Here is a 14,623-nt window from a genome sequence, read left to right as displayed (position 1 = left end):
TCAAATGAAATTATACTAGAATAACACAGTACCAATGTCAAAATAAATCATTAAATTAAAATCCATCCTTGCAGTGCAGAGGTGACACAGAAGCGGCATCAAAACTGGCATTAGCCTACTATATTTACACTTCATTTACAATTGCATAAATAAAGCTATTCAATATTTAAATATGAAATGATTTATAATTTTAACATTTTAATTAAAGGATACTTTAAATATGAAACTAAAACCACCAGTAGGTGGCGGCAAGTCACTGTCTTAATAAGCGAGTTGTTGGAGTCAACGGATTTGTTAAAACGGCTGATTCATTCAGAAAAACAAGTGATTGTTCATTGAAACGTTGAAATGATTCGTTCAAAACGCGGATTTCAGTAAAAAAAAAAAAAAAAAAAAAAACATCGCTGTCTGTTGGACCACGGCTTCATTATGAAATTCTCGTCGGAGATAAAGTGAAAATTGACAATATTGTGTCCAAAAAGTAACTCACAATGTTAACTTTATTTTTAATTTAACTGTTGTATAAAATAAATAGCACATTTGCAATTATGCACAGGAAAACGGCACTCTTGCTCATGTGATATTCTAATATAACAACATAATATGATATAAATATAAGACAAAAACTCATTTGGGGACATCTATAACTGCACTGACACATCACGCAGTGAAAGCAAGCATGAGAGAAACGCGATGTCAGCTCGCACTCGCAGTGCCTCGTACATAGTTAAAACAATGATTACAATATCATTATAGTTCATAGACAACATCGCACACTCCTAAGCACATAAAGATTGAACTTACAATCGAACTGACATTTACTCGTTTTCTTCTCTCCTCTCGCGTGCAGGAGACAGACGCAGGCTGATATACTGCCGTAAATGATGCGAATTGTCACGTGAACAAGCAAATCCACCAAGATAGATTTAAAAAAATGATACGTAGGCCTACGCTAATTAGATTGTTTTAATTTCGAAAGCATTTAGATAAGTATAAGTCATATAAGTCTTATAGATAAGACTTATACTTATCTATATTTAGATAAGTATAAGTCAAAGTCATCTAAAATTTAAGACCTTTCATAAGTAAAAATAAGACATTTTTTTATAAAAAAAAGATTTTTTTTAAAAAAATTAGATTTGAAAAATCTAATTTAAGACCTTTTAAGACTTTTTAAGGATCCGCAGAGACCCTGCCCATCTGCCAGGACGGCCTTTTCGGCGACGCGGTTGAGAGCTATGCCCAGCAGTTCTCAGCTGCACAGAAGCAGACGGAGGCGATCAGGCATACCCTGCCCTCCTGCGGCCATTTCCATCCCCGCTCAGCAGCAGCCTCCACCCAGGCCACAGCGTGGGGCAGGCCGCAGGAAGCCCGCCCAGCCCGTCCAGGCCCTTGCCAAACCAGGCGGTAAGCATAAGAGCAAGCGGCCCTGAGACGGGCAACACAGAGATGGAGGGAACAGCTCTTCGGGAGATGGTGACTGCACAACTCCCTCCCACGTAGGAAAGCCGGGTGGAGAATCCTGTGTTTCTTTTTGCTTCTGTTCACACATTTTTTATTGAAAATGTGGCACCCACATTTTCAATAAAAGAGCAATTTCCTCTATCTCTGGTTCCCAAGAGGGCAAGGATGGCAATGTACAATGCCATGTCGACGCTCTGTCCAACTGTGGAACCAGGTAAGTGCTGCACCGCTCACTCAGACCCCACTTCGGGCCGCTGCCCAACTGCGGGTGTGTCTGTGGTTCCATTGGTCCCGCTTGCACAGTCTCTGGGAGCCTGGCTAGCGCTCCCCAGGCCGTCTCGCTGGCTCATCCGTACCATCAGACTCGGCTATGCGATTCAATTCCCCTGGCGCCCCCCCAAATTCAGGGGCATCCATTTCACCTCCATGTTGAGCAGCGATGCTCCAGTCTTACGGGCAGAGATCACAGTCCTACTGGCGAAGGACGCAACTGAGCCAGTCCCTCCAGCCAATATGAAGGCGGGGTTCAACAGCCCCTACTTCATTGTACCCAAGAAAGGCGGTGAGTTACGACCAATCAAGCTCCCGTGCAAAATGCTAACGCAGAAACACATCTTCGGGTGCATCCATCCCCGAGATTTGTTTGCAGCGATCGAGACGAATCGTGCCTGGAATTTGGGCCGGTCAGCTCTCACGTCATCCTGAGACCTCGGCCCGGATATGTGCCCAAAGTTCCTACCACTCCCTTCAGGGACCAGGTGGTGAACCTGCAAGCACTGTGTTTGGAGGAGGCAGACCCAGCCCTAGCTTTGCTCTGTCCCGTCCGCGCTTTGCGCCTGTACGTGGACCGAACGCAGAGCTTCAGGACCTCAGACCAGCTCTTTGTCTGTTACGGAGGCCAACAGAAGGGAAAGGCTGTCTCCAAGCAGAGGTTAGCCCACTGGATAGTGGATGCTTTAGTCTTGGTGTATCAAACCCAAGGCATGCCTTGTCCATTTGGGTTGAAGGTACACTCAACTAGAAGTGGCACAAGGCACCTCGCTGACAGATATACAGTATGTATATCCATATGTAACGTTCCCTGCCGCGATCCCATATGTGTATTCTTCCACGGTACGGCTCCACTCTCGGTGAACCCATGTCTTTCCCTTGACTGAGTCCGCTGTGTCGTCTCTGCCGGTGTGCCTTCCCACTTACTAGGCTGGAGCCACCCCAGAGACATCCCATATGTTGTACTTCCCTACTTGGCCACATTATATGTGTAAGCTCCACATGGTACCTCCCTAAGGGCAGGATAAGGCTTCTGCAGCATTCCTTTCCCATTGGAAAGGACACACTTTCCCAGTGTTATCCAATAGTCTCACTCAGTGGGTCATGCGGAATATAAGCATAAGCCCTCTGCATAAGGTGCTGTAAGGGCCAGCAACAGCGGCGTGTTGGTAGATTTCCTCAATTCGTTGGATCAGTTCTGACGTAACGTCAAATGTGACTGACTGAAAGGGAACGTCTCTGTTACGTATATAACCCTCGTTCCCTGAAGAAGGGAACAGAGACGTTACGTTCCGTCGTCACAGTTGCTGTACCCCCGCAGGGCGACCGGGTCACCTGCCTGGCTCCGAATCGGAAACCAAATATGCGATGCATCTGCTTCCGTATTTATACCCGCGCTGCAGGTGGTGAGTCAGATGCAAAACTCGTATGCCAATGTATATTGGCTCATTTAGTTACACTAGAAGTGAACGTGACGTCAAACGTGACCGACTGAAAAGGAATGAGGGTTACATACGTAACCGAGACATTTGCATTTTACTATCTTTATATATTTTGAGGAATACTGAATACTGTTTTTGTGCAAGTAAGATGAGTAAATTCATGCTTGCATTTAGTCTAGAACTACAATAACCATCATGTTCACACAGCGCACACAACACCTCTGCACGATTTCTCCGAACACAAGTACAGTAGAGCCGTCAGTCAATAAATGGGAAAACAATGTAACTCGCGTTACTTGTAATGCGTTACCTCCAACACTGCACATGACATTCACAGCTTAGGTCAGGAAATCACTCAAAAACGAAACACAAAATGTGTACTTTCAGGGGTCCTATGTCACCCAAGCAACTGCCATTGAGATGCATGGTAAAGCAACAGATTGCTTTCTCCGGTTATTGTAGACCTCTTTAGCATGAATGTGCGTGGACAACGAAAAGTGCTTCTGAATGCTTCAGTAAGTGTGTGTCTGGTTTAATGCATAATTAAGAAGGTCAGGATTAATGAAGCACTCTGGACTAAAGTTCAGGAGATACTTTGACTCTGTTTACTCTGACAGAGACCCCACAGAGACCTCCTCATTTACAATGCTGAGAAAGAATGAGCGAGAGAGAGAGAGAGAGAGAGAGAGAGAGAGAGAGAGACTAAGCAAAAGCATGAGAAATAGAGGAAATTGATTAATGAAAAGCTTTGTAATAACAAGTTGTCTGCTCGGTCTAATACACTTTACAAGATGTTCTCTTACTTGCAAAGAGCAACCTAATTATCCAAACACAAATGCACAAAGAGAGTGAGAAAGCAAACCCTTGTGAAAAAGAAGTGTGCTTAAATCGTACTGAATGTGCAAAAGTATATTTTACACATATTTGAATGTGTTAACTAACATACTAAAGCACATATAAAGTACATTACTTGATTATAATTTAACTGTTTTACCTGAAGTGTGGATTCATTGCAGAGCTCTCGTCCAGCAAAGATGACCCGCAGTTGATCAGGCTGTACGCCCTGCAAACGCCCCACCATCTCCTTCAGCTCAGCTACACTCGCACCCCTTTCCAATTCCACTGGGAACCCATGGCTGGAATTAAACCGCACATACACTAAGAGAGCAGGAGACAATGAGAGTGATTTTGAGAAAAAGTGAAATATAAGGATATAGAGTATATTTGGATGGAACAAGGAATAAGCTATATAAACCACATATACAGATGTGGTCAAAATGATTGGCACCCCAGGTATTACAGGTAGCTTTAAAAATAAATCTACATTGTTTATCCTTTTGATATTTAATTTAAAAAAACTCTCAAAACTCTAACCTTTCATTGAAGTAAAATAATTTAAAGTGGGGGGATAAAATATCGTGCATTAGGACGATATAGACAAACGTCCTCTTCCAGGCAGATTTATGATATCTTTAGTTGATTTGAAATTCTTAATTATTGCCCTGATGGTGGAAATGGGCATTTTCAATGTTTTATCTATTTTCTTACAGCCATTTAATTTTTATTTTTATTTATTTTTTATATTAATGGGAATATACTTCAGAGATATTTTACTAATAAAAAATTCTAGGGGTGCCAATAATTGTGGCCAGCGTGTTTTGGAGAAAAACATTATTTCATAATGTGGTTTTCCCCCCCACTTTCAATTATTTTACTTCAATGAAAGGTTCGACTTTTGCTGATTTTTGGAATGAATGATCAAAAGGATAAACAATGCAGATTTATTTTTACAGCCATCTTTGTTCATATTGACCAGAGATGTCAATAATTCTGACCACAACTGTAGGTTAAAGCAAAGTGTCAGGGTCACTATTAAATCAGCTTTAATGTCAAATAATTCATATCTTGCCTTTGATATCAAGTGCCTAGCCTAAGTTTTTTGCAGAGGCAGTTGATACTGTTCGCTCTTTTTTGAATATGGATTAAAATGATGGTGCATTACACTCCGATGCAAGGAGTCCTTATCAGTATTTCCACACCAGAGCACAGCTTGACATCTCAAAATAACTCGGCCTATGCAATACAGCCTTAGAAGAACAAAGCTGTGTAAAGCTAGTAAATAAATAAAAAAAATAAGCAAATAAATGTTTAATTTATTTTATTTAATCAGAAATGTTTCGTGCCATGTACCACTTGGGGATATTCTGTATACCACCAATGGTACATGTACTGTACCACAGTTTGAGAACCACTGGAGTAAATTGGGTATAGGTTATAGAAAAGTGTTACAGGTATATAAAAAGAGATATGGGGTATAAAAAAGAATATATCAATAGGATACAGAGTATAGAAAAGGCAACAGAGTATAAAAAAAAGATAAATGGTATAGGCCAGGCAATAAACTATATATAACCTGGATATAGTAGGGGTGTAGGTTTACACATATTCGTACCAAAAATTATATTTGCTGTGCATGTGTACTGAATGAATGCAGTTTAGTTTTAACCACTGAAAGTGAGGAACTTCTCTTTGCACGGACATTTTGCGAATGCAAAAGAACTGTTGCCAAACATATAACATGCTAGAAACATAATGCAATAATGATCCAATCATTGACTCTTAAGCATTTGCCTATTTAAATCCAAAGAGCGATTTTTTTATTTGGTCGGGCTGTGTATTTTGGGACACACCTCTTAAAGGTAGGGTAGGTAGGATTTGTCTAAAAACCTTATTTTCCAAATTTGTTTAAACTTTATTTATACATCAATACATAATTAAAATGTAAGTACTCTGAAAAAGAAAGTATAAAAATCGAGTGTCTGTAGACCTCTCACGACTGTTTTAAAGACAGCTCATTATTTCCATTCACTCCACCCCCTCCCTTCTGGGCTCCTTACAAAGCCACGCCCCCAAAACACATGAACGCGCGACTCTGACCGCTGAGCTGAACACGCATTATAAGACGAGCGGAGAGGAAGGAGCACAGTGCATGTAGTGACATCATGTCAGAATCACATGTAATAAAAAAATATAATGCTAATTGCTTATGAATATAAACAAATAAGATGTATTTTAGTACTCACTATCAACCTAACATATTGATATTGGTAAAGTTTAAATTTAAAATATATATTTTTTGATTCGCTAACGAGCTAGTTATATAAGCTATAAAAACAGGTTGCATTGATACACTTTTTTACATTACCATCAGTTACATTGTGATGAAGATGAATTTCGTGTAAGATTCATAACATATACAGTATGGTGTTCTGCATGTAGGGGTGGGAGATATTGACAAAAATGAATATCTCGATATTTTTTTCCAATATCTAGATATCGATATTCAGGCGATATTTTTGCCACCCTTCAAAGAAATGTGTGCAAACTGGCAAAGAAGGTCCAGTTGGTCTTTTGACTTGCTGCATTTGACCTATATTATTGTAGGCTATAGAAAAAAAACAAAAAAGGAGCTAACTAAACAGAATCTGTGGCAGCCCCTACTTTTTCCACTTACAAAAAAAAAAAAAAAAAAAACTTAACTAGGCACTTCTTGCAACAGTGATTATTAAATCAAACAACAATATTGTTGATGATCAATTCAAAAAAAAAAAAAAACATTTTCAAAATGGTATAAATCCATCCATTTTTCCCCAAAACGCTATAAATCCATATTTTTTTTTTTTTCAAAAATGTATGGTTTGTCTTTTTAAAAACGTCTTTTGTCTTTTATTTTTCGTGTTCGCATTTATGAGGAAAAAACAATATTACGTGACAGTTCTCCATTATGGACGCGAGAGCGCTCTGAAAAGCGGCACTTAGACTTTCAAACTTTCACAGAGACCTCAAAACAGAAAGCACAAAGCCTTTCTTTAAAACGAATTTCGTTTTGTATTAATTGTATCTTAATTTTAATATTTTTTTCATTAACCAATTTTCTGGATTACATAGCCTACATAAAAATAAATATAGGCTATCAATCACAACACAAGGTGCTTGAACTGGAGATTATATCATCATGAACCGAACAGTAGCCTCGCCTCACAGGCCTAAAAAATGTGAAATATATTTACAGAAAGCTGGTTCTAAACAAAACCATCCAAAACAAAATAAAACTATGTAGCCTAATAAATGTGCATTTCTCTGGTGCGTTCACTAGCCTACTGCGAAGATCGCGAGTCTATCGTCAGCTTCATCTTTGCAGCCGACACAGAAATTAATAAACAATTAAAATGTCTTATTGCAATATTTTACATATTCATAATCATTACTTTTGCTGGATCTTTGAGGCAGCTTTTTAGGTTTATGGCGTTTTGGAAAAGAGCTCTTCACGTACAAACACCGTTTCACCAAGGCACAGCGGCCCTTCAGCACATAAGAACAAAAAGAGAAAAAGCACGGACTTACTAATTACGAAACTTTGATGTGGTTGAACAGGTGAAACAGTCACAAATTCCTTTGCAACTCAAACCTTCTCAGTACGAGTTATGAAGAAAGAGAACAGCATTACAGTTTTCAGCGCGTCCTCCTTTGATTGCTGTGTTGTGACTGGAAAAGTGCATGCAGGAGCACATGCGCAAAACGTAGGTTTGTAAAATGCCCTTTTGTAAAATAAAAATAATTTTAGGGCGAAGCAGGAGGTCGTGCAAGAGGCCGTGGCGTGCAACTAGGGTCCGAGGAAGTAGAGGCTGAGGACGGGGTGGTCGCTGGAAAGCCACGACGATATTGACAGGCGTTTTATTTCTTTGTTTATCCAAAGACTTTTTGTTCATTACCTTTTCTTGTACTGTCTTCTTTTTTTGCCTTCACTAACTGCATGCCGGTAATGTGAATTTTGATTGCTCTTTCTCTGCCATTGTTTTGCTATTCCCAGGTTCCATGCCTCTTGAATTCCTCAAATCAAACGTGCGCGCGCAAGTGGGCAGATCCCGTGGCAAAAGGGTGGTTGCCATGGTTGCGAGAGAGTGACAGTCGCCTAAGCCAATCCTTTGTTTCGTCCCGAATGGAAATAATGAGCTGTGTTTAATGCAGATTAAACGGTCTAGAGTCACTTGATTTTTATACTCTTTTTTTCAGAGTACTTACATTTTAATTATGTATTGATATATATAGAAAGTTTAAACAAATTTGCATTTTTTGTTTTTATAAAATCCTACCTACCCTGCCTTTAATTATCGAATTCAGGTGTTTCAATCAGACCCATTGCCACTGGTGTATAAAATCAAGCACCTTGCCACGCAGTCTGCATATAGGGCAAATACCATAACCATAACCATACAATTAACACATGAACTTGAACTTCTGGAGACACAGAACAGCTCAAAGAACACAGAAACTCAAAGGTCTTCATTACAACCTGGAAAAGTGAAACTTCAGTTTAACTTGAAGATATTATGAAAGAAATACATTACTATTGCACAGTAGAATGTACTTCTTAAAGTAATAATAATAATTATACAATTTATTAAAACAATACTGAGTATAATTTTAATTTGATTACATTTTAAAAGGTTACCTAAAATTTTAGCTTTATACATTTATTTGCCTCCATTTTTGGAAGTAAATTTGAAACAACACAAACACAACTACACAAGTGTGAAAGTACCAGACTCACAGAAGAGACTAAAGACAGGAGTCGTAGATAGCAGCGGTCGGGACGAGGACAGGACAGGAGACCGACAGAGACACAATAGAAACCCATGTTAACATTCAGGCTGTGCCGTCCCTCCTCTCGAAAACACAACCCCCTTCATTAAGATGACGGCGATTTGGTGCAGAAGGACTTTTTCTTGTTATCGTGTGTGCTTATTATTTTAATTGAAATAAGTCAACCTTTTCAGAGCCCCCAGAGGCGTAGAGATAAACCCAAAATGGAAAAATGACTGATATTAAAGAAAGAAAATTGACACTAAAATTCCACATTATGAAAAAAAATGGAAAGGGTGAGAGGACACGTGTGAAGGTGTTTGTTCTCCACACTGTTACAGAATTATGTGTAATTTCATATAATATGTTTTGATTCTGTATATTGTTTGTATTCTCCGTGTTTTTTGTATTGCCGTTTGGGTTACACTTTATTTCGATAGTCCACTTTAGACATTCTACTAACTATAAGTAACTTTTCAACTACATGTCAACTAACTCTCATTAGAGTATTAGTAGGCTGTAGTAGACTGTTAGGTTAGGGTTAGGTGTTAGTGTTCGGGTTAGGAGAATAAGTTGACTTGTAGTTGCCAAGTTACTTATAGTCAGTAGAATGTCTGTTGGGGGAGCATCAAAATAAAGTGTTAGCAGATATTAAGCAGACAGCCTACTAATACTCTAATGAGAGCTAGTTGACATGTAGCTCCAAAGTTACTTATAGTTAGTAGAATGTCTAAAGTGGACTATCGAAATAAAGTGTTACCACTGTTTGTAAGCAGGATCCCCTGATCAGCTGTGTTATGGCTCCACCCCTTTGATCGACGCAGGTTTAAAACTATCGCTTCCGCTCTCTGAAGTTGAGCTGTTGCGATTCCGGGCCGGTCGCACGTCTCCCGTCTCCTCTCCAGCCGTCAGAACATTATTGTGCCTGATTTAGATTCGGTTATGTCTTTTATTTTCAGTGATGGTGTTTTGTAGGGTTGACCTGCCCTTTTCTTTGAAATCACATTCGTTCTGTTTTGTTAGTGTATTTAGCGTAATTTGCTGGATTTTGATTTGGATACTTCGAGGGAAGTATAGTTTAGGAAGTATAGGAAGTATTAAGTTTGATATTTTGTTTATTATGTGTTTTGTTTGTTATTTTGGGCCTTGGGTCTTCCTGAAGATTATACACCCACTGGTTTATGTTACTCTGGAAACACTCAATTTTACATTTGTTTATCTTCTTCATCTTAATAAAACGTTTATCGTTTTTCTTGAATTTTGGACTCGTTGTATCTTTTGGTCTGACGACTGGGCGTCGGAGTCATGTCTATTTTCTTTTGTTACGATTTAACCTAGACGGATGGTAATACACACTCAGCTCAAATTGAACATACAGCATCGTCACAAAGCAAATAGTAAGAAATTGTGAAACTGTGTGAACAAAATCGTATTTAGCTCTAAAATAGGACAGACAACCATATTATGCTTCTGTATAAACATAGCCATTTTATCTTTCTTAAGGGGTTCATGCGTGGGGTCAGAGGTCACTCTTCCGCCGGAACTCGACTCACGTACGGCCAATACCGGAAGCCAGTGATTACAGTTTATAAAAGTTATAAATATATATATTTTTCATACAAAAACACATCGCTTAGCCTCAGAAGGGCCTTTATTAACCCCCTGGAGTCGTATGGATTACTTTTATGATGAATGGATGTGCTTTTTGGGCTTCAAAATCAAAGGTAGCATTAACTCCCATTATAAAGCTTGGAATATTTTTAATATAAACCTGAGACAGGGAGAGAGAGAGAGATTTGGTCATGCAGACTCAATATCACTCAGCCATAGCTCTTCCAGGAAATTGCATTTAGTGATATTGTTGACTTAAGCACAGAGGGGGCAACGCTTGCACTGATTGCTACTAAACGACAAAAGCTGAGGGTCTTGCAATGCTCTTTAAGAGGGCTTTGAGTGATTGCTTGTTGTTAAAGCGTGACATTCTCTAATAAAGGCATTCTGTCGACCATATTTGAAGACAAATGACACTTGAGCCAACTGCAGGCCAAAAATACAACAAATCATATCGGAGAGAGCGGACAAACACAGAGGAAGAAACCTGCACATGGATGGTTTGGAAGAGCAAAAACAGTCTTGGATTAAAAGGACGATTAAAAGGATAGTTCACTTAAAAATGTAAATTTTGTTGTCAATTACTCACCCTCATGCCATCCTAAACCTGAAATGTGTTTACCGTACAACGTTGTAACTCACTGTTTAACTACTATATGGTGCATCATTGGAGAGACTGTTTCCTGACTTTGTCACACATCTGTCGTTCGACCTACATTGGTTCAACAATACAGAAACCTTGTTAATGACGAGTATAACTCCTGCTAATTAATCGATTTCAGTTCGAATTCATGTAAGATTATTGAACATGGCATCTAAGGACTACTTTTTTGCTATTTTAGTTCTCAGTTGCTTTGCTTTATTTACAGATGTTTGATTCAATCCAGGGCTGCAACTAATGATTATTTTGATAATCTATTTATTTATTTTTTATTTATCAGATGAAATAACAAAAAAAGTATTATACATTAAAGATTACTTTTAAAAGTTAAAAATTAATTTAAATCCATTATTTTAAACAATGTAATTCCACATTCTGCCAAGTGTTGTCCTCCAAACAATGTGTAATATAAAGCCTATAAACAAATATAGTGATTCTATCTACAGTAGGCTATGCTGTTCATTATTTTTTTTTAAATGGTTAAAATACAAACATTACATTTTAAACCTAAAATCAGCTGATTGCTTACAATTTGACTAAATTGAAAATGATGGTAAGACTTTACAATAGAGTTAATTGGTTAACATTAGTTAATGTATTAACTAACATGAACTAACAATGAGCAAATACATTTGTTACTGTCTTAGTTAATAAAAATACAGCTGTTAATTGTTTCATGTTAGTTCACAGTGCAACCTTTGATTTAAATAACATATTAGTAAATGTTGAAATGAATATCGACTAAGATTAATAAAGGCTGAAGTAGTATTGTTCATTCTTAGTTCATGTTAACTAAGGTAGATAACTAATGATCCTTATTGTAGTGTTACCAAAATTATAATAAAAACAAAAACACAAAATGTTAACTTGTACGAGGTAAGAAGAACACACACATTCAATTGTCTGAACATAGTAATTATATTATATTAATGGGCTCTTCCAACAATAGTGCCTTTACTGTTACTGTTCTCATAAATATGATTAGACGTGTTACATGTAGTATTTTAAACCTACACTTAATTTATAAAAAAAATATATATATATTTTCAATTTGTATCTTCCACTATTTTCCATATCAGTTTTGTCCATAGAAATTGATTATTCACTACTGTAAAGCAACATGACTGGTTGATGTTGTCAATTATTTTCATTGTCAATAATAATCAATTTTATTGATTAGTTGTTGCAGCCCAAATTCAACCGCACGTTCCCTCTTACGTCATACTCGGTGGTCCCCCATGGGTACTACAATACATTCATGGACACTTTAAAAAACAAAAAGGCACTTTCATTTTCTTGACAAACTAAAAGTCGTAGAATGGAATTATGTATACATATAATAAACGATAAAGATTGTACTGCATGCTAGCTTTCTTTATTACTCACCAGCGTGATCCATGTCCATATGTCACACAAGAAGCTGTGATTCTAACAACAGGTTGAGAGCTGAAGTTATCTTGTTTTTTTTTTCCAAAGAAGAAATAAAGTCATACAGGCTTGGAACAACATGAAGGTGAGAAAATGACGACATAATTTCCCTTTTTGGGTGAACTATCCTTTCAATATCACAATGTATTGCATTGCCTTCGTAAAATACGCCTTTTCCTTCTTTATTACACACATCACTGCTATATTTCTTTACGCTGTAACACCAAACGGGCTTTAATGTCGGGGCAACTGGTCTATTTCCACTACTGATTACACTAGGAATAGCAATGACTGCGCTGACAGTTGAGAGAAAGATAAGCCCGTACCGAGCGCAGAGCCACAGTCAGGGCAGGTCGGGGGTGACGTGTGCTGTCGTGCTGATTTCCATAATGTCCCTCATTGTTTTGTCTGCCTTCCAGGAGGATAACAAATGAGTAAATTCCCCCTTTGTCATGTTTCATCACAGCAGGAGTCAGTTTTGCGAGCGCATCTCGACGTGCCTGGACTGTCAGAGTTTTTCGTCAGTCGGCGAGAGTGACAGAAAGCAATCATCACCGCACCACTGGGCCCGATTTTAAAGCAATGAGGCCAAACTCTAGAATGCTACAATTCAAGCCCTAGTAAGTTTAACTCGCAGATATCCAGATATTACTATTCTTGTGTCCTTTTTCAAGAACTACAGACTGACTTTTGTTGCAGTGGAATGAACCAGGAGTGTTTCATAATGCTATCTGATTTAAGTCTGACTTTTTAAGCTGCTAATGGCCAGAGAGTAATGCATTCTTTATGAATCATTAAAATAATGTCCGGAAGCGTGGAGACTGTAGTATACAGCGTGAGATTTTAAAAGCTTGGCTTAAATGTGTGCTACAAATTAAAAGTGCTCAAAATTGGCTGCTGGGATAGTATTTTTACTTTAATCGGAGTACAGGCTTGGACCTGGAAACAGTATTCAATAAGTCACAACTTAACAAGCAGATGTTCTTTGCAAAATATGCAGGAGGATCCAAAAGTCCATTAGTTAAAATGCTTCTGCATTGCATTTTTCAAAATGAATGCTTTTGTTCCCAATACAAATTAGCATCATAACAATTAGAATGATAAGTTGAACTAAATAGTTAACTAAATAGTTAACATGAATTCCAGAACGTCTTAGTATTTTGCATAAAGGCACTATGAAACTGAAGTAGCAACAGATATTTTCTTCTGTATTGTGAATGTGATGTATAGCTGAGTGAGTGTAACAAATGATCAAAAAGCTTTTTGATTGGATGTTGAGATGTTGGTGTTGCACTCCAAAATGAACATAAGCTTATACTGTCAAATGTGGAGTGATGGGGTTTAAGCGGATGTAATCATTGGAGAAATCTGGCATTCGTCATCAGAGACAAGTCTGACATTTTCCCTGGAAGATCGAGTTGACACTTTGAATAAAAATTAGGAGGTCAGAAACACGTTAACATTTAAAATGCATAGATGATCTAACATGTTTTTTACAAAATAGACAGGATGAATTTTCCTTTCATGCTTTAAAAGGGACCTATTATGCCCCTTTTTATAAGCTGAAATATAAGTCTCCAGACAGTGTCTCCAGTTGCGCTCGCGCCATGGTGGATTGCTCTTTACATGGCGGAATTTGCAATACCCCACAGATCATTTACAGTGCTCGACTTAATAAATTTAGTAGCTTTAATAAGATAATCTTTTTTCTTTTCTTTTTTTGAATTCTACTGTTAAAGGTGCAGTGAACGATTTTTGAAAAATGTTGAAAGTGCATCAGACCGAGCACCACAAAAAACTTGCAGCAATTTAATACAAATATTTTTTTTGTGCTTCCTTGTCGTCCGTACGTCATCTTAACTTTATTTTTCGCAAAGCATTATTTTGCTTCACTTCTGCTATGATAAAAGAGACACTCTTGCATTGCGTGTTCGTGCATTTTGGGGGTTGGAGCAATGAAGGGAGGGGTGTGTTTGTTTGGGTTGATTTCAAATATTAACAACTATTTTAAAAATTGCATACTGCAGCATTAAATGTTCTAGCGAGGAGATTAACATGGTGGACAGTGTACAGGTCACTCAGGGGAGGAGCTAAGCTCATAGGG

The 14,623-nt window shown here is 38.1% G+C and overlaps 1 protein-coding gene across 1 annotated transcript in view; it reads right to left on the bottom strand.

The window, feature by feature from the left end:
* prkn (parkin RBR E3 ubiquitin protein ligase) overlaps positions 1–14,623 on the bottom strand; it is a 153,560-nt gene that overhangs the window by 117,402 nt on the left and 21,535 nt on the right. Inside the window, exon 2 of the mRNA XM_084093279.1 lies at positions 4,171–4,334. Coding sequence (XP_083949405.1) covers positions 4,171–4,334 — 164 coding nt within the window. The remainder of the gene's footprint in view (positions 1–4,170; positions 4,335–14,623) is intronic.

This window comes from Abramis brama (genome assembly GCF_963993115.1).
Source record: "Abramis brama genome assembly, chromosome: 19".
Taxonomy (NCBI): domain Eukaryota; kingdom Metazoa; phylum Chordata; class Actinopteri; order Cypriniformes; family Leuciscidae; genus Abramis; species Abramis brama.
Note: the sequence above shows the minus strand (reverse complement) of the source record. Positions and strands in the feature narration are given on the sequence as shown.